The sequence below is a fragment of the Aotus nancymaae genome, unplaced genomic scaffold, assembly GCF_030222135.1.
Source record: "Aotus nancymaae isolate 86718 unplaced genomic scaffold, 86718_ANA_hifiasm-v0.15.2.pri h1tg000058l, whole genome shotgun sequence".
Lineage (NCBI taxonomy): Eukaryota > Metazoa > Chordata > Mammalia > Primates > Aotidae > Aotus > Aotus nancymaae.
Window position 1 is genome coordinate 43,233,714 of NW_026988472.1, and position 19,534 is coordinate 43,253,247.

At 38.0% G+C, this 19,534-nt stretch overlaps 1 protein-coding gene across 1 annotated transcript in view; it reads left to right on the top strand.

The window, feature by feature from the left end:
• The window catches only part of ACE2 (angiotensin converting enzyme 2), a 47,473-nt gene that overhangs the window by 17,361 nt on the left and 10,578 nt on the right, over positions 1 to 19,534 (top strand). The window contains exons 7-14 of the mRNA XM_012434682.3: positions 357 to 454; positions 6,849 to 7,018; positions 9,906 to 10,132; positions 12,999 to 13,143; positions 15,311 to 15,409; positions 16,455 to 16,577; positions 17,465 to 17,637; positions 18,878 to 18,936. Of these exons, the coding sequence (XP_012290105.2) occupies positions 357 to 454; positions 6,849 to 7,018; positions 9,906 to 10,132; positions 12,999 to 13,143; positions 15,311 to 15,409; positions 16,455 to 16,577; positions 17,465 to 17,637; positions 18,878 to 18,936 (1,094 nt within the window). The remainder of the gene's footprint in view (positions 1 to 356; positions 455 to 6,848; positions 7,019 to 9,905; positions 10,133 to 12,998; positions 13,144 to 15,310; positions 15,410 to 16,454; positions 16,578 to 17,464; positions 17,638 to 18,877; positions 18,937 to 19,534) is intronic.

A 19,534-nucleotide genomic window follows, 5' to 3' on the forward strand; every position in this document is an offset into this window, starting at 1 on the left:
ATTAGGTTGACTTTTTCTAGATACATCTTCTTTTTTAGGGTCCCTGGCCTTGGAGTACAACTCAACATTTGTTTGATGTTTACAAAGTCACCAAATTAAGTACACTAGTACAGGAATAAAAGTGGAATTCGGTTACCAGTGAGTAAAGTTCCTGGATGATGATTTTATGTGATCTGTTTTGAAGCCAACACTAGGAATTACTAACAGCTTAATTTGTAATATTTTGTACCATGGATGGTGGAGTATAGAAATCTCTTTCTAATTTACAGTTTCAATGATAGTCTATAAATTTAATAAATTGTGTCTATATTTCTGCTGTTTCTGTCATATACTAACAGATTATTTCTTAAAAATAGGTGATATGTGGGGTAGATTTTGGACAAATCTGTACTCTTTGACAGTTCCCTTTGGACAGAAACCAAACATCGATGTTACTGATGAAATGGTGAAACAGGTAGGAAAGAGAGCCCTTAAAAACTAAATCTAAATTCTCAACTTCATTTATTTCTATGTCATCCTTCTATTTTTATTTAAACCATGTAAATAAAAAATTTAAGCTAATTGAAATTTATTTTTTAAGTAGCTATATTTTCATGGAAAAGCAGTTTACAATGACCTCAGATACCTTGAATTGCAGGTGTAGTATTGATCTCATTGAAAGATATTTAAAATGGAGATTACCTGAGTTTTCCATTAAGCAGTAAGATGTGGAATTATCAACTGGTTGGTGTCACTCTTTCCGAAGTTTGTCATTGCTAGGTAACCTGCCAGTAATCTCTATGGATAGTAAAAACAAGAATATAATGAGGGGATTTTTGCATATTTAAAAATTATTAGTGTTAAATATATTACAATAATCTTTAAAACAATTTTAAGCAACACCTTTCTTACTACTTTGGTTTAATTATTTAAATGTACTGGGTTCCTCAAAACACATGTAAGTACATAGGCCACAGACCCAATAAAGCAACTATACAATCGAGACTACAAAGCAACCAGCTAACAACAGCATGACAGGAACGCTTCACCTAACAGACAGAGAGTGGCAAATTGGAAAGAAAAAGAAGACCTAACTTTCTACTGTCTTCGAGACCCATCTCACGTGTAATGACACCCATGAGCTCAAAGTAAAAGAATGCACAAAAATCTATCATGCAAATAGACCACAGAAAAGAGCAGGGGTTGCCATTCTTGTATCAGAAAAAACAGATTTTAAACCAACAACAGTAAAAAAGGACAAAGTGGGTGATTACATATTGATAAAGGGTTCAATTTATCAAAAAGACTTAACTATTCTAAATATATGTGCACGCAACATTGGAGTACCCAGATTCATGAACATAGCACTTTTAGACCTAGGAAAAGACTTAGCCAGAAAATAATAGTGGGGTACTTCATCACCCCACTGACAGTGTTATACAGACCATTGGAGCAGAAAACTAACAAAGAAATTCTGGAAATTCTGGACTTAAACTTGACAGTTGACCAATTGAACCCAAGAGACATCTATAGAATATTCCACTCAACAACTATGAAATGTACATTATTCTCATCTGAACACAGAACATACTCTAAGATTGGCAACATGCTCAGTCATAAAGCAAGTCTCAATAAATTCAAAACATTAAAATCATACCAAGCATATTCTCAGACCACAGTAGAATAAAAATAGAAATCAATACCAAGAGGAACTCTCAAAACCATGCAATAACCAGGAAACTAAACAACTTATTCCTGAATGACTTTGGGTAAACAATGAAATTAAGAAAGATATCAAAAAATTATTTGAAACAAATGAAAACAGAGACAAAGCATACCAACATATTTGGGATGTGGCAAAAGCAATGTTAAGAGGAGTGTTTATAGTGCTAAATGCCTACATCAAGAACCTAGAAAGATATCAAATTAATAATCTGACACTACACCAAAAGGAACTAGAAAAACAAGAACAAACTAATGTCAAAGCTAGAAAAAAAAAAGAGATAACTAAAATCAGGGCAGACCTAAATGAAATTGAGACCTAAAAAATCATACAAAGGATCAACAAAATGAAAAGTCAGTTTTTTTAAAAGAATAAACAAGATGGAAAGACCTCTAGCTAGATTAACAGAGTAAGAGAAAAGATCCAAATGAGCACAATCAGTAATGACAAAAGTGACATTGCAACCAATCCCACAGAAATACAAAGGATCCTCAGAGACTACTATGGACACCTCTATGCACACAGGCTAGAAAATCTAGGGAAAACAGATAAATTCCTAGAAACACACAACCTCCCAAGACTGAATCAGGAATAAATTGAAACCCTGAACAGACCAATAATGACTTCTGATATTGAATCAATGATTTAAAAACTTACCAACCAAAAAAGAGCCTCAGACCAGATAGATTCACAGCTGAATTCTACCAGACATATAAAGAAGAGCTGGTACTAATTCTACTGAAACTATTCCAAAAAATTGAGGAAGTTTTGCTCCCTAACTCTTCTATGTGACAAGTATCATCCTGATGTCAAAATCTGGCAAAGGCACAATGAAAACTGAAAACTACAGGCCAATATCTTTGATGAATGTAGACACAAAAATCCTCAGTAAAATACTAGCAAACTGAATCCAGCAGCACATCAAAAAGTTAATTCACCATAATAAAATAGGCTTTATTCCTGGAATGAAATATTGGTTCAATATACACAAATATGATTCGTCACATAAATAGAATTAAAAGCAAAAACCATATGATTATCTCAATAGATACAGAAAAAGCATTTGATAAAATCTAACATCCTTTCATAATAAAAATCCTCAACAAACTAGGCATTGAAGGAACATACTTCAAAATAGGAAGAGCCATCTATGGCAAACCCACATCATACTGAATGGGCAAAAGCTAGAACCATTCCCTTTGAGAACTGGAAAAAGACAAGGATGCCCACTTTCACCACTCCTACTGAACATAGCACTGGAAGTTCTACCTGGAGCAATCATTTAAGACAAAGAAATAAAAAGCATCCAAATAAGAAAAGAGGAAGTCCAATTAGCTCTCTTTGCTGATGATATGATTCTACCTAGAAAACTTTAAAGACTCCTAGATGTGATAAATGACTTTAGTGAGGTGTGAGGATACAAAAGTCAATGCACAAAAATCAGTAACATTTCTATATATACCAATAATGTTTAAGCTGAGAGCCAAATCAAGAACACAATCTCATTTACAATAGCCACAAAAATTAAAACATCTAGGAATACATCTAATCAAGGAGGTGAAAGATCTCTACGAAGAGAAGTACAAAAAACTGCTGAAAGAAATCATAGGTGACACAAACCAATGGAAAACCATCCCATGCTCATGGATTGGAAGAATCAATATCGTTAAAATGGCTATACTGCCCAATGCAATCTACAGATTCAATGCTTTTTTATTTTTTGAGACGGAGTTTCGCTCTTGTTACCCAGGCTGGAGTGCAATGGGATTCAATGCTATTTTTATCAAGTTATCATCATTTTTCACAGAATTGGAAAAAGCTATTCAAAAATCCATATCAAACCAAAAAAGAGCCCGAATTGCCAAAACAATCCTAAGCCAAAAGAACAAAGCCAGGGGCATCGCATTACCTTTTAACTATACTACAAGTCTACAGTAACCAAAACAGCATGGTACTGGTACAAAAACAGACACATAGACCAGTGGAACAGAGAATCCCAGAAATAAAGCCACACACTTACAGCCATCTGATCTTTGACAAAGTCAACAAAAATAAGCAATGGGGAAAGGACTTCTTATTCAATAAATGGTGCTGGGAAAACTGGCTAGCCATATATGGTTATGCAGCTTCACTTTTTATTCTGCAGTGGACTTTTTCCAGGAGTATGTTATGTATGTTAAAATGTTCATTGCATTGCTTCTTACAGATTTAAAACTATTAACAAGCAAAGGTTCAGCAATGCATAAAGAGTAAATTATGGTGCAATTATCTGAAGAAATTTTATAAGACAAATAAAAGTATGATGCAGAAGAATGAAACTAGAGCCTTACCAATCACCATATAAAAAAAAAAAAACTCAAGATGGATTAAAGACCTAAACACAAGACCTCAAACTATAAAAATCCCAGAAGAAAACCTAGGAAAAACTCTTCTGGACATTGGCATAGACAAAGAATTTATAAGCTCTCAAAACCAATTACAACAGAAACAAAAATTGACAAGTGAGACCTAATTAAACTAAAGAGCTGCCGTACAGCAAAAGAAATCAGCAATAGAGTAAACAATCTACATAATGGAAGAAAATATTTGCAAATCATCAGAGAAAAGAAAATCAAAACCTCAGTGAAATACCATCTCACACCAGCCAGAGTGGCTACTATTAAAAAGTCAAAAAATAACATGTTGTCAAGGCTGCTGAGAAAAGGGAACGCTTATGCACTGTTGGCGAGAATGTAAATTAGGTCATGCACTATGGAAAGCAGTTTGGAGATTTCTCAAAGAACTAAAAGTAGAACTACCATTCGACCCAGCAATCCCATTACTGGGTGTACACCCAAAGGAAAACAAATTATTCTACCAAAAAGACACCTGCACTTGTGTGTTTATTGCAGCACTATTCACAATGGCAAAGACATGGAATCAACCTAGGTGCCCATCAATGGTGGACTGAATAAAAAAAATGTGGTAGATATATACCATGGAATACTATACAGCCTTAAAAACAATGAAATTGTGTCTTTGCAGCAACATGGATGCAGCTGAAGTCTGTCATCCTAAGTGAATTAATGTAGAAACAGAAAACCAAATATCACATGTTCTCACTTAAAAGCTAAACCTTGGGTATACACAGACATAAAGGTGGGAACAATAGACACAGGGGACTCCAAAAGGAGGGAGGGAGAGAAGAGCGGCAAGGGCTAAAAACCTTCCTATTGAGTACTATGTTCATATCTGGTTGATAGGACCAATAGAAACCCAAACGTCAGCATCACACAATATTCCCTTGTAACAAACCTCCACATGGATTCCTTGAATCTAAAATTAAAATTTAAGTTAAAAAATTCTCAGGCCAGGTGTGGTGGCTCATGCCTGTAATCCCAGCACTTTGGGAGGCTGAAATGGGTGGATCACAAGGTCAGGAGATTGAGGCCAGCCTGGCCAACATGGTGAAACCTCGTCTCTACTAAAAATACAAAAAAAAAAAAAAAAAAAAAAAAAATTAGCCTGGCATAGTGGCGTGCACCTGTAGTCCCAGCTACTCAGGAGGCTGAGGCAGAATAATCACTTGAACTCAGGAGGCGGAGGTTGCAGTGAGTCGAGATTGGGCCACTGCACTCCAGCCTGGGTGACAGAGCGAGACTCCATCTCAAAAGAAAAAAAATTCTCTGTGTTCCCTTCTGTTAATGAAATGATATTATAGTTATAATTATGTATTTTTGTTTATTCAACTAAAATTCTACATTTCTGAGTAGAATGCCTAATTATACTTCTATTTGCCTTATAAAATTTCTACAGATAATTGCACCATAATTTTTGCTATTTGTACATTGTCAACATTGCTTGTTAATAATTTTAAATCTGTAAGAAGCAATGCAGTGAACATCTTCACATATGTAACATACTCCTAGGAAAAGTCTATTGCAGAATAAAATGTGAGGTTTCAAGGGCCTCTAAACTCTTGCAGCTGTTCTAGCTCCACTTTGCAGTTGAGGAGCAGTATAGGATCATCTTGATGTATGTCTTTAATCTTTCTAAAGGGTCTTCACACCCATCTCTTCTATTGTCATCTTTAAGACTCAGGATAGGTATTGTGACAGCTCCATGCTATAGGTGAGGAAAATGAGGCTCAGGTAAATGATTTGCTCAAAGTCACAAAGACAGTCATTGGCAACTAAGGATTGAACTCATAACTCCTAATAATTTCAGTCTGGTTTTCTATTTGTTCATTCACTGTTCATTCAACCGATGTTAACTGTATTTCCTAACATACACTGTTTTGGTACCGGTTCATTCTGCTCAAGAATGTCATACTCATCAATATCAAGTGCCAGAGAGTAAATCCTTAAGGCTCAGTAATTTTTTAAACCATCGATAGTCTCATATCCTGTTTCTTATTCCCAGAGATGACAGAGGAGAAAAACCAGACTTGACTGGTCTTTGATATGAGAGGAAGTTTTCCGTTACTAAAAGTGATTCATAGACTAGCTGCCAATTACACAAACTTAGCTTACCTGATGTAAGCCTTATCTCCTAAGCATGCTTGGTCAGCTCCTGAGGCACTTGTTCCCAGAATAGTTTTCTGGGTGGCAGATGCCTACTGCTGCCTCTTTATAGTTCTAGAACATTCTGAAAATTTGGACTTCATACAGATCATAAAGCCAAAGCCCAACTACCCATTGGTGCTAGGCCATATCTGGGCCTTTTCGATTCCAAAAGCCTGCGCCTTCAGATCTACCTTATAGTTTACGTCTTCCACCAAGTCTAATAATTAAATAAAGCTAATTAACATATCAATTATCTCACTTTTTTTTTGCAGTGGGAACATTTGAAATGTACTCTCAGTGATTTCAAAATGTACAATGTTCTATTATTAACTATATTTACTATGCTGTGCAATGGATCTCAAAAAGATAAAACCAACTTACTCATCCAGTTTGAGACTGTACACTTTGACCATCGTATTCCCATGACCCCAACCACATAGCCTCTGTAACCACCATTCCACTCTCTGCATCTACCAGTTCCATTGTTTTAGATTCCACACATAAGTGAGAACATGTGGTATTTGTCTTTCTGTGCCTGGCTTACTTAATTTAGGAATGCAGTTATTTTGATGGCTGGAATTAACACTGTTCTCTTTTCCCAGGCCTGGGATGCACAGAGAATATTCAAGGAGGCCGAGAAGTTCTTTGCATCTGTTGGTCTTCCTAATATGACTCAAGGATTCTGGGAAAATTCCATGCTAACTGAGCCAGGAGATGGTCAGAAAGTAGTCTGCCACCCCACAGCTTGGGATCTGGGGAAGCAAGACTTCAGGTAGAGGGGCTGATACTTACACAGCTGATACTAAATGGGAGACAACAGAGGCAGGCTGAAATTTAAATTGAATTCTTTCTCTGCCTTTCTGAGCACAGAAAAGATAAGTTAATTCTCCTTGAACTAAGGCTGGGAGTCTAGGAGAGCACCTTTGGGTTTTCCCAGGAAAAGAGGATTGCCAGCAGGCCCTAACTTGAACCTTCAGACAATTTGCTTTCTTTGAAATATCCCTTGGCATTGTATGGTAATGGGGATGGTTGCACCCATATCAGGAAATATTTGGTGCTAAGATTTTTGAAAGATGGACATGTGAATCAAACATTGATCTTCCCCTCCATTTTCACTCTTGTGAGTAAGACAGAATAGGTGAATAAATAAGCTTGGATAGAAGGGAGAAAGTGGTACATGTCATAAGAGAGACACAGAGCATGCTCTATGGAGAACAGGAAGAAAACTGACCACACTTGCAATAGGAGTTAGGATCAGACAGTGTTTTACAAGTGGGATTTGAGTTGGGTTTGGAAAAACAAGAAGGATTCAGATACACAGAGTTGGGAGGAGGACTCAGGCTGTGAGAACAGCAGGATCAAACACGGAGAGGCAGGACCTGACCTGTGTCCTGGAGTCGGCAAGTTAGGCTAGAATGAGAAATATGTGAAGGAAAGTTTGTGTAATATGGCAGAATCAGCACAGGCTTCAGAATCCTAGGTGTGTCACTTAATGACTGTGCAACCTTGGACAAGGTATTTAACCTTCTTTGGTCTCAGTTTCCTTATTTTATAAAGTAGAATAGAAATTCCCAGGTTGTAGGCTTGTGAGAGCCTTACGTTGGATTCCCTAGCTTGAAATGGAGATCGCTATACAAGTGCTTCATTGAGGAGAGCTCTCAGGTAGAGGGGAATGAGGGAAGCAGGCTGGGACAAAGGAGGGAGGTAAATAAAGATGTGATCTTTGCTGGAAACTTGGCCTCAGCCTTATCCCATGAAGCTCCTCTCTGGAGCGTAACTTGAGCCACAGACTAGGTCACACCTCAAGACAAGGGGGCTAGATTTTATATTAGTCTTTGGCTGTGGACTGCCCCACAGTATGGGGGAGCATAACCCCCATTTGGCCAAAGGCAGTGAAGGGAGCAGCTATTGGCCCTTCTCAGCTGTGACTCACGTAACTAGGGGATGGTGGATAAAGTCTCAGCAGGGCCCCACCAGCATTGACTAGGGTAGAGATTGGCTCTACAGTCCTTTTCTGGAAAGGGCCAGATAGTAAATAGTTTAAGCTTTGCAGATCTCTGTTGCAACTACTCAGCTCTGCCCTTGTGACATGAAAACAGCCATAGACAATACACAAACAAATGGATGTGGCTGCGTGCCAATAAAAATTTATTTATAAAAACAGATGGCCAGCCAGCAGGCTATTGTTTACTGATGCCAGTACTAGAATGAGACTTAAAAATGAGAAGGTATAAGTAAGATTTGAGCACAGAATCTTATATACAGTAGGCAGTAAATATATATTAGTTATTCTTATAATTATTTCAAAAGAGAATATAGAGAAATCAAATTAGAAAAGCAGGTTGGGGTTGTGAAAGGAAAACAGATTTACTGAGCATGAGATGAATACGTAATTGACTATTTCCCTACCTGCTCCCTTTCTCTTGCAATGTGTGGATTACCATGCCCTCCCATTATCTCCTCCAGCTCACTTTTCTCCTGTAAATATTGAAGCCCTCAAAATTATTTTTGGAGAAAGGCACAGACCACGGACTGTTAAATTCTGTGTTCTTTTTTTCTGGACATGTTCTTAAGCTTGGCAAAATAAACTTCTGAATTGATTGAGACCTATCTCAGATAGTTTTTGGCTTACAGTGACATATTGGTGTATAAAAGGTGGCTGAGTTTATTCTTAAGCAATGAGGAGGCCTCAAAGGATATTGGAGGGAGTAGTGACATGATCCAAGTGGTATGAAATAAATTTGGGAATCTACTGAAATATGACCCCTATACCCACCTGAATGAAAATGCTCTTGCCAAGTTAAAAAGGATCACCATCTTATTGCCAAATGCAGTTCTTATCCCATTGGGCTATAGCAGCATTAGACAAGACTTACGAGTTGTCTTTCAAATGCTATTTTTTTGAATGACTTCTACATTGTTATTCTCTTCCAGACTTCCTTGACTTCTTTGATTGCACTTTCTCTGTCTTCCCTGAATAATCTTCCTCTCCCCACTCCTTAGGCACTTGGACCTTCTAAAGGTTTATCTTTGGTCCTCTTTTCTTGCATTCTATTCCTGCTCCGTGGGCCATAACATCTGCTTCCCGACTTACATGCTAATGATTCCCAAGTTTCAATTTGCAGCCCCTTCTACTATTTCTCTATCCTGGCAATACCAAACAGCTTGTAGTGTCCTGAATGCCACATTTCTGTCCCCCCACCCCTAAGCCTTTCTTATTGAGCACTAGGAATGTCAACTTCTGTGTTGTCTACTGGGAAAACTCCTACACATTGATTAAGATCCAAACTGCTTATTGCATCCTCAGTTATGCCCTTCTTGATGCTTCTAAGGGACTGTGCCTACATTCACTCATTTTTATGCCCAAGGTTGTGTGTACTGATCACTTATAGAGTTTGCCTCAGAAGTCTTGTAGCAGAGAACTCTGCTTATCTGTCTTCCTGTTAGTCTATGAGCAAGAGAAAAGGATTCACCCCTGACCATTGCTTTATATTGAGCAACTAGTACTGTTTCTAGGACATAAGAGGTAGGTACTCAAGATTCACTGGTAAATAAATCTTGGAAAGATGATTCATGCTACCAAAGCCTCATACAACTCCACTGTAATGGTTAAAAGAGAGTCAGCGAGATTCATTTTCTTCTTGTCCATTTTCACGCAGGATCCTTATGTGCACAAAGACGACGATGGATGACTTCCTGACAGCTCATCATGAGATGGGGCACATACAGTATGATATGGCATATGCTGCACAACCTTTTCTGCTAAGAAATGGAGCTAATGAAGGATTCCATGAAGCTGTTGGGGAAATCATGTCACTTTCTGCAGCCACACCTAAGCATTTAAAATCCATTGGTCTTCTGTCACCCGATTTTCAAGAAGACAGTGGTATGGACATTTTCTCATGGCTTGTTTTGGAGGTTCTTTAATCTGATATGGGCAAAGGTATTTGCTATCTTACCTAGGAAATACTTACTTTTTGCCACATAAGGTATAAGGAAACCGGAAAGGTAACTGGAAATTACTACTGGTGAAAAAATTTAAGTATATGTCAGAACATGTCAACTTTTGGTTTTGTTTTATTGAAAAGGGAGTAAGATAGCTAACTGAATGAATGGACTTGGGATCCTGTGAAATGTCTAACAGAAGTTTTTTTTCTTAAAGATGATGAAACAATTTCACAGAAGTGAAATGGCTTGTCCCATTACTGTCAGCATTCTAACTAAACCTCTCTGCTTCTAGGTGAAAACTTCCCAGAACTTTAGAGTTGGAATAGATTCTAAAAACCACATTATAAAGGAGTAAACTGAAGACAAGAGAGGGAAAGTAGCCTGAAGTCAAAAAGCAATGTAGTGGCAGAACCAGAATAAGAGCCCTAGTCTAAAGTCTTTTCCATAATATTATGCAAAGCAAAGTATAGGTTGAAATTTTGGAATTCTTAAAGAACAGGTGGTTTAATATCAAGATTAGAAGGGATTGAAACATTTGTTCATCCTGCTGAAGTGTGAATTTCCCCTGTAACATTCCGTTGGATCTGTGCTATCCTTCAACATCTTTGCTGGAGGCAGCCCATTTCCTTTTAGATGGAACATGACAAATGTTCAGGAGATCCAATTTCTTCGGTGAGAATGTCATGGCTTTTGATTCTTCCTCATAAAAGGAGGACAAATAGAGCCTAATACCTTCTTCTCTTCCATGTATTCTCTCCTCTCATTTTATTATTTGTGACATAAAGATCAGCTCCACTGTCTGGAGCATTTGGTCGATGAGGTCAAGATCATGAGCTCCATCCTTGAGTAAACAATTCACTTTGCCTTGATCTCTGGCTCCAGATCCCTGGTAATCCCACAAGGGCCTGGGAGTGGGCCAGCATAAGGCATGTCATCGTGTCTGAAATAGCTTCTGTAAGCACAGTCCTAGTGCATTATAGACCAGTAGCAGCATCCTCCCATGAAGAGAGTAACAAAGGTAGTTAACAGTAACCATACCTGCTTCCTAATTTTTAAATATTATTAATTCAAGTCAATGAACAGATATTTTAGTTTTTATTATTATTATTATTATTTTTTTATTGCATTTTAGGTTTTGGGGTACATGTGAAAAACATGCAAGGTTGTTGCATAGGTGTATACATGGCAGTATGATTTGCTGCCTCCCTCCCCTTCACCTATATCTGGCATTTCTCCCCATGCTATCCCTCCCCAACTCCCCACCCCCCCACTATCCCCCCTCCCCCAACAGACCCCCGTGTATAGTGCTCCCCTCCCTGTGTCCATGTGTTCTCCTTGTTCAACACCCGCCTATGAGTGAGAACATGTGGTGTTTGGTTTTGTGTTCTTGTGTCAGTTTGCTGAGAATGATGGTTTCCAGGTTCATCCATGTCCCTACAAAGGATGTGAACTCCTCATATTTAATGGCTGCATAATATTCCATGGTGTATATGTGCCACATTTTTCCTGTCCAGTCTATCATCGATGGGCATTTGGGCTGGTTCCAGGTCTTTGCTATTGTAAACTGTGCTGCAATGAACATTCGTGTGCATGTGTCCTTATAGTAGAACGATTTATAATCCTTTGGATATATGCCCAGTAATGGGATTGCTGGGTCAAACGGAATTTCTATTTTAGTATTTTTAAATATTCCCTAACAGCAGGTAAAAATGGTTGATGACTATGTTCCTTAAGATGGTATTAGATCAGTGATGAAATAATCTGTACGACAAAACCCATGACATGAGTTTACCTATATAACAAACCTGCACACATAACCCTGAACCTAAAATAAAAGTTTTTTTTTTTTTTTTTTTTTTTTTTTTTAACAAAGATAGTATTAGACATGATTGAACCGCTGATTTGGAAAACTCCTGCTTTTTTTCTTGACTCTGTCTCTGATTTGTGAATAATGCTAAATAAATTCCTTTATTCCTTCCATTCTTCCCTCCCTCTTTGTCTTTCTTTCTTCTTCCAAACATATTTATCAAGCACATACTGTGTGCAAGACATTTTTCTAGACACTAGAGACACAGTGATGTGAAAAGTAGATAACATCCCCTGCTTACATTTCAGTGCATTGCCTTTGCACACTAGAGATGAGCTCCACTGCCTCTTTATGTCACTAATAAAGAATAAAATGAAATAACATGATTTATTAAAGCATTTTAAATTCTTGGTAAGGAAGATATCCATACATTTAAAGTACATTGTACTTTTCACCATCCAGTGGTTGGTGCCCTCTAGGGAGGCTCTTTTGTTTTATTTCCCCTCCCTGGCTTACAGGCTTTTCACTAAATCTGTTTAGTATTTGTTTATTTAACAAAGACTCACAGAAGGCATCACATAGCAGACACGGGACTAGGTTATACAGTCTTGAATGAGACATTAACAGTCACTGACTTCATGGAGCTTTCCAGAATAAACAGTGTGACTGGGAAAGTGGATGAAATAGCTCTAATGAACTCTGATAAGAGGTATTTAAGGGAGGAAATTGAAACTAATGAAGAAAATGAGGATTAGAAGTAACTTTGGGGTTTTATTTACCTGTTCTGTCCCAAGATTTTAACCTACTTCAAATCTCTTAGCTGAGAAAATAAATATATACATATCATTATGTGTACTGTCAATTTTTCTCATGTAATTATCCTTATAGTAAGTATATCTTGAGGAATAATATTTTGAGATTAGGAAAATTCTCTTTAACACAAAACATCCACTGTCATCTTCATCGTAATATTTATCCTTTTCCATTTTACTTTCAGAAACAGAAATAAACTTCCTGCTCAAACAAGCACTCACGATTGTTGGGACTCTGCCATTTACTTATATGTTGGAGAAGTGGAGGTGGATGGTCTTTAAGGGTGAGATTCCCAAAGAGCAATGGATGAAAAAGTGGTGGGAGATGAAGTAAGTCAATGAATATGCAATCAGTAAAATGTTTTCGAATGACTTTGCTCTGTATATAAAAGAATTTAACTGGTGTGTACACACACACGCACACACACAGGCACACATTAACTAACTCCTTTTTGTATTTTTCAGTTTTTTATATTTTATATTTTAGTCTCCATTCGGGTGCCATCTTCTCAGATAAAATTTCCTTGAATCAGGTGACACTACTTCATAATCTATATTCTTAAGTATCGGGTCATTCATTAAACCATGATATTATGTTGAAAGTGATCAGTTTATTCATTTTACATATTCTTTTATCCAGTCTTTTAAACAAAAATGCTGACCCCACATTTTAGGCAAAGCACTGGGGATCCAATGCTAATAATTTCAGGTATGGTCCTTGACCCCCAAAAACGTCTAGTTTTTGGCAGGATGTGGAAAATTAATCCACTGCAATGTGTAGTGTTGTGATGGGAGGGCACAGGATCCATGAGTGTCCAGGGGAGATACAAAGCCCAACTGGGAGTGTCAGTTGAGGAGAGGCATTTAAGTTAAGGCCTGAGAAAGATGTGGGTGTGGAGGGGAACACAGAGAATTCCAAGCTAGAGAGAACCTGAAACATTTGGGTAACAGTGACCATTTCCATAGTTGTAGCACTACATTACTCCTTGCTGTGTCACGAGTTCCTCACACTGTGCCTATCATATGCAAGTATGAAATAAATAGGTTTTTGGATGAAAGAGTTATAAGAGAAAAAGAAAAAGAAGCAAAGAAAGAAAGGAGAGAGGGAGGGAGAGAATGGAAAGGAGAAAGAAATCTACCTTTTACCATCTTAGATCCTTGTCGATTATTTTTTCTTTGTTTTTCTTATGTTTTCTTTTTGAAGTGAAGAACTCACGTGTAACAAGCAGTTCCACATGCACAGGTTTAAAACAGCACCCTTCTTCTGTCAAGATTCTCTCTGTTAGCATAAATCTTACTTGACAGGAAAGAGGTAGCAACTATAAGAACTGTTTCTAGTGTTTAAATATTACTAAAGTTATGTCTACAATGATTCTGCAATTTTAAAGGAAAAATGCATTCAGTTTAAACAATGCCAAATACGTGATTTTGCTACCTTTTTTTTTTTTTTTCTGGCCAGATTAATCTTTTGATCCCTCTTAGCTTATTTTAAAGGTACATGGAATCAGATCCTTAGAGTGAGTCATTAATGCACTAATTGTTCCTTTAGTTGTTCAACAAATATAAGTGAATTCTTTCCTTAGTGGCAGGCACCATGTTTGACACTGGAATTAGCGAGAAGACCAAGACACAGCCCCACCCTCTAGGAGCTCAAGTCTGTAGGGCAAGAAGTTACTATAGGTGAATAACTACAAAATGGGGAGATATATGGCAAAGGAGGCACAACTAGAGAAGGCTAAGGGAGATAGAGGGGTTAATTCTGCCAGAAGGTGGATGGGATCAGGGCCAGGCTTCACAGAGGAGGGAATGCTTGAGCTAGGTAGGCTTGGAGAATAAGTAAGATTTCAATTTTATTAAATTCTGTCTGCCAGGGGTACATGGACTGTGGCACCTGAGAGGAATTATTAGGGCTTCCACTGTACATTTTTGGCCATGCAATGCACTTTACAAATTTTATTAAATTATTCTTTTGAAGACATAACCATTTTCCAAGGGTATATTCTGGCTGAATTAATTAAAACTAAGAGATAACCACATACTGAGCTCTACTGTCTGATTTTTTTACACTGCTTCTATTTCACCCGACAACCAATTCCAATATAAATACCATTGATTGGCCAGATGCGGTGGTGCCTGTAATCCCAGCACTTTGGGAGGTCGAGGCGGGTGGATCGCTTGAGGCCAGGAGTTCGAGACCAGCCTGCCCAACATGGTGAAACCCTGTCTCTACTAAAAATACAAAAATTAGCCAGATGTGGTGGTGCACACCCGTAATCCCAGCTACTTGGGATGCTAAGGTGGGAGAATCGCTTGAACGTGAGGCGGAGGTTGCAGTGAGCCAAGATCGCACCACTGTACTACAGCCTGGGAGATGGAGTCAGACTCCATCTCAAAAAAAATAAAAAAAGATTGATGAAACTGCACTACTTATGCCCAACTTTACCTGCTTGTGATGGGTGATCCACAGCTAATGTATTGTTTTCTTTTCTCCCCAAAGGCGAGAGATAGTTGGGGTGGTGGAACCTGTGCCCCATGATGAAACATACTGTGACCCTGCATCTCTGTTCCATGTTTCTAATGATTACTCATTCATTCGGTAAATTACAGTTTTCTTGTTTCTGTTTAACTTCTAGGGTTTGTGGACAGCTGTGCTAATAATGACGAAAAGCAGGGATAAATGAAGTGATCATTATAATTTTTCTATTTCTACCCATAACTACGAAGCTCAATACAGATGCTCCTTGCTTTACAATGGGGTTACCTGCCAATAAACTCATCATAAGTTGAAAATACCTTAAGAATGTATTGAATACCCCTAACCTATGGAACACCAAACCATAGCCTAGTCTACCTTAAATGTGCTTGGAACACTTACATTAGCCTACCATTGAGCAAAAGCATCTAACACGAAGGCTATTTTATAATAGCCCTTGTTCAATATCTCACTTAATTATTTAATACTGTGCTGAAAGTGAAAAACAGAATGGTACTTACCATTAACATACACAGCTGAAAGCACTATTGTAAAGTCGAAAAATCAGAAGTCTAACCATTGTAAGTTGGGGACTGTCTGTATAGATGATCAGTTTCAATTCAATTTAAACTAACACAGTTTATTGGTTTAAATTAAACTTTTGTGAGATATTGTTCCCCTCATCAAGAAATCAATAATATCACTGAGAGAAATAAAAAGTAGTTTTGTTTATCTTCTTGTTATTGGCATTTTATTGTGCATTGTAATAGAAAGAAAATTTTTAACTTGAAGTCCAAAAACATATGTTCTTCACCTAGTAACCCCAGTCCTTGAATTTGCTGGACCTCAGTTTATTTGTCAAATGAAAACAATGTTATTGACCTGTTATAAGGATGGATTCGGATTATCTGTGTGAAAGGGCTATTAATCTGTAAAACACAAAACAAATGTGAGCTGACATTTAAGGTAGTAACATTGCCATGTTCATCAATGAGTACATAAAACGCAAATAGGTTATGATGGGTATAGCATTAATGTCTGGAGAAAGAGATTTGATCAGTATCTCTTTGGTTATTGGGTCCCAGAATTTAAATATATGCCCCAATCTATGACTCTAAGATGGTAAATAAAATGGGACTGCTTTTTTGTTTCTTTGTCTCTTGTACAGATATTACACAAGGACCCTTTACCAATTCCAGTTTCAAGAAGCGCTTTGTCAAGCAGCTAAACATGAAGGTCCTCTGCACAAATGTGACATCTCAAGTTCTACAGAAGCTGGACAGAAACTGCTGTAAGAAATACCTGAAAATGTTGAACTTCCCCTAGTATTCATTATTACTTATTTCCATGCCTGGGTTTGAATTTGATTTCTTTGTTCCAAAAAGAAAATTTTTTGGCCTCAAAATGTCCTCATTTGCAAACCAAACACTTAATTGGTGGTCAGACAGGAACCTAGACCAGGCAACGATTGGATGGGCCACCTCTTTTCTTCCTATCGTAACTACAGCTCTCCCTGGGGTAATTGGAAGGAAAGAGCAGTTGAGGAAGGAATATATCCATTAATATGCATTATTTTGTTATCTGCCAGGAGCAAATTTAGCCAAATCAAAGAGAAGCCATAGATCATAGATGTAAATATATGTACATCTGGAATCCCTCAAAAGGCCCCGAACCCCCTCTGCCAAGACCAACTTGGTCTTAGAGACCCCAACCCAGGCGGTGCTGAAGGAATTAATAAACAGAAACAAATAGAGTGCAAAAGTGGGATCAAAGTGGGACCATCAGGGGACTAACAGCATTTCCCAGCTGAAAGCCCAGAGCAGACTCTAACCCATGTATTTATTCTTTGTGAACAAGTGATTATTTTTAAAAAGCAGGTGTTCAGTGTTTCTTCATAGAATAAAGATAGACTAAACAGGCAGATAGTGCCTGTTCACTACTAAAATGGAAATAAGCTGGAAAGCCCTCTTTGCGAGTCAGCAATGGGGACAAGGTCAAATATCCTGTGTTTTGGGAGCTGGTTTAACTAGTGCGTGACCGGTACATACTACCTACTATTCTAGCAGTTTTCTGCCTGGGGATGGCTCGGTGTTTCTTGCCATTGCCTCCCAGAAAACAAGATATACTCCATCACGCACACGTCAAGACCTCCTCCCAACACCCCTCTTTTTTGTGTAGCAATATGCTGAGGCTTGGAAAATCAGAACCCTGGACGCTAGCGTTGGAAAATGTTGTAGGAGCAAAGAATATGGATGTAAGACCACTGCTCAACTACTTTGAGCCCTTGTTTACCTGGCTGAAAGACCAGAACAAGAATTCTTTTGTGGGATGGAGTACCAGCTGGAGTCCATGTAAGTACACCCAGTTGACATGTTTCACACCCATTCCCTGTCTACTTTCTCTACTCTCCTTTGGTCCCTGTCTCATGAGGACTTGTGACACAACTGAGAATGTTTTCTCTCTCTATAGTACCTGCTTCTTTCTCTGCTATGGTGACAATTGCCGTTTTATAGGAGAAAAATTGCATTTGTCGAGCACCTATGTATGAGACATAGTGAAAGCAACTATACAGACAAACACACACAGATGCATGCACATGCACACACTCTTTCAAGTTTGTTTTATTAGTCTCATCTTTTAAATATAGATTATAACTGTCTCCAACCAACTGCACTTGAATCCTGCTTTCCAAAGACAAATTTTTTTTTAACAATTTTAATGCTATTATCTCTTCTTTCTGGTAGTCACTTTCATGTTTTAAATAATTTGCTTACATTGCAATTTTGTTACTGCTCAGTTTTAAACCTTCGCTTTGCTCTACCCTTCCACTTCCACTTCTTGCTCTTCCAATAAGGCCTTATCATGATTTTTAATAAAACAGTTTTCAATGTTTACATCATTATGCCTAAAGAACCAAGTAATGTACTATTTTGTGTCCTTTCTTATGTGGCTTTTTGTTTGTCCCGAAGTATCTACTTGCCTGAATTTTTTTGTTTACCTAATTTGCTATTTACATTGTATTTGTTTTTTCCCCAACAATTTCAACATATCTATTCTTTTCAGTCTCATTTTTTCCCCCAGAGACTTCCCTCTTGGAGTCTTACATCTTCCTGTCCCAACCTTTTTTGTTCTCCTGGGTTGAATCCCACTGCTTCCTAGATTCCACTTCTTCTTTCTTGGTTACCTCTTGTTTTTCTGAAGCACAGCCTCCAAGTGACTGTCTAAATGAGGGCACATGGGGTAGGAGGATCAACTATTCTCCAAAGTGGTTTTAATCACACCCTGACTTCCATTCCTCTTGTTTTCAACCCAGTTTTATTTTCCCACCCTCACCTGTGCTTGAATCCCAACCCTCTTTTGAATTCTCTGGCTCTTTGTGGGTCTGTGCTCCCTCTGTATACAAATTAGGTCATGGCCTGCTGTCCCTGAGAAAGCAGTTACCCCTCTCTCATCATTTCTCAAAAAGTCTGTTGATACCTTTAAAAGATCCCTTTACTATCACTTTAATGGGATCTTGGGAGGAAAAGGAAATAAGCACATGTGGGCAATCTGTTATCTGTAATCAGCAGTCTGTGATTTCTCTTTAATCAGATACTGACCAAAGCATCAAAGTGAGGATAAGCCTAAAATCAGCTCTTGGAGATCAAGCAGTGAGTATTCTGGGCAGTGAATTCATTATTTTTGAGTGCACTGTCTTCACTTAAATAGGACACGATAAACCCATTTCAGTGTGAGCTGAAAGAGGAGAGGCCATGTGGTTCTCTTCAAAACTATAAGTCCCAGATTCCGGCGTTGGCTTTGGGTTTTTAAAGTAACCCATTCCTTATTGGATAAGCTATTCCTACTTTTTATTACCTTGAAGGGGTTATGAACATCAATGAGAAAACATCTGTATCAATCCTTAAATATCAAATACCAATCCTTTCAATTGACTCTTGTCATCATTACTTTCATTCTAGAAAGAGAACATGGTTATATTTAGAAAGGTAGTTTGATTTTAGAAGCAGTACAGTTAGTTTTTTTAGTTTGTTTTGTTTTAGTCAATCATCTATATCCTGGCTTTACTCAGAGTGTGGCCCATGGGCAGGCAGCATTTGAATCACCTGGAAGCTTCTTAAAAATGCATAATTTCAAGCCTAACCCTGGAACACTTAATCAGAAGCTGCATTTTAGCAAGTCTCCAGGTGATTTGTACATACAATCAAGACCGAGAAGCTCTAATTTAGAACACTGCTTCTCAAACTTGGT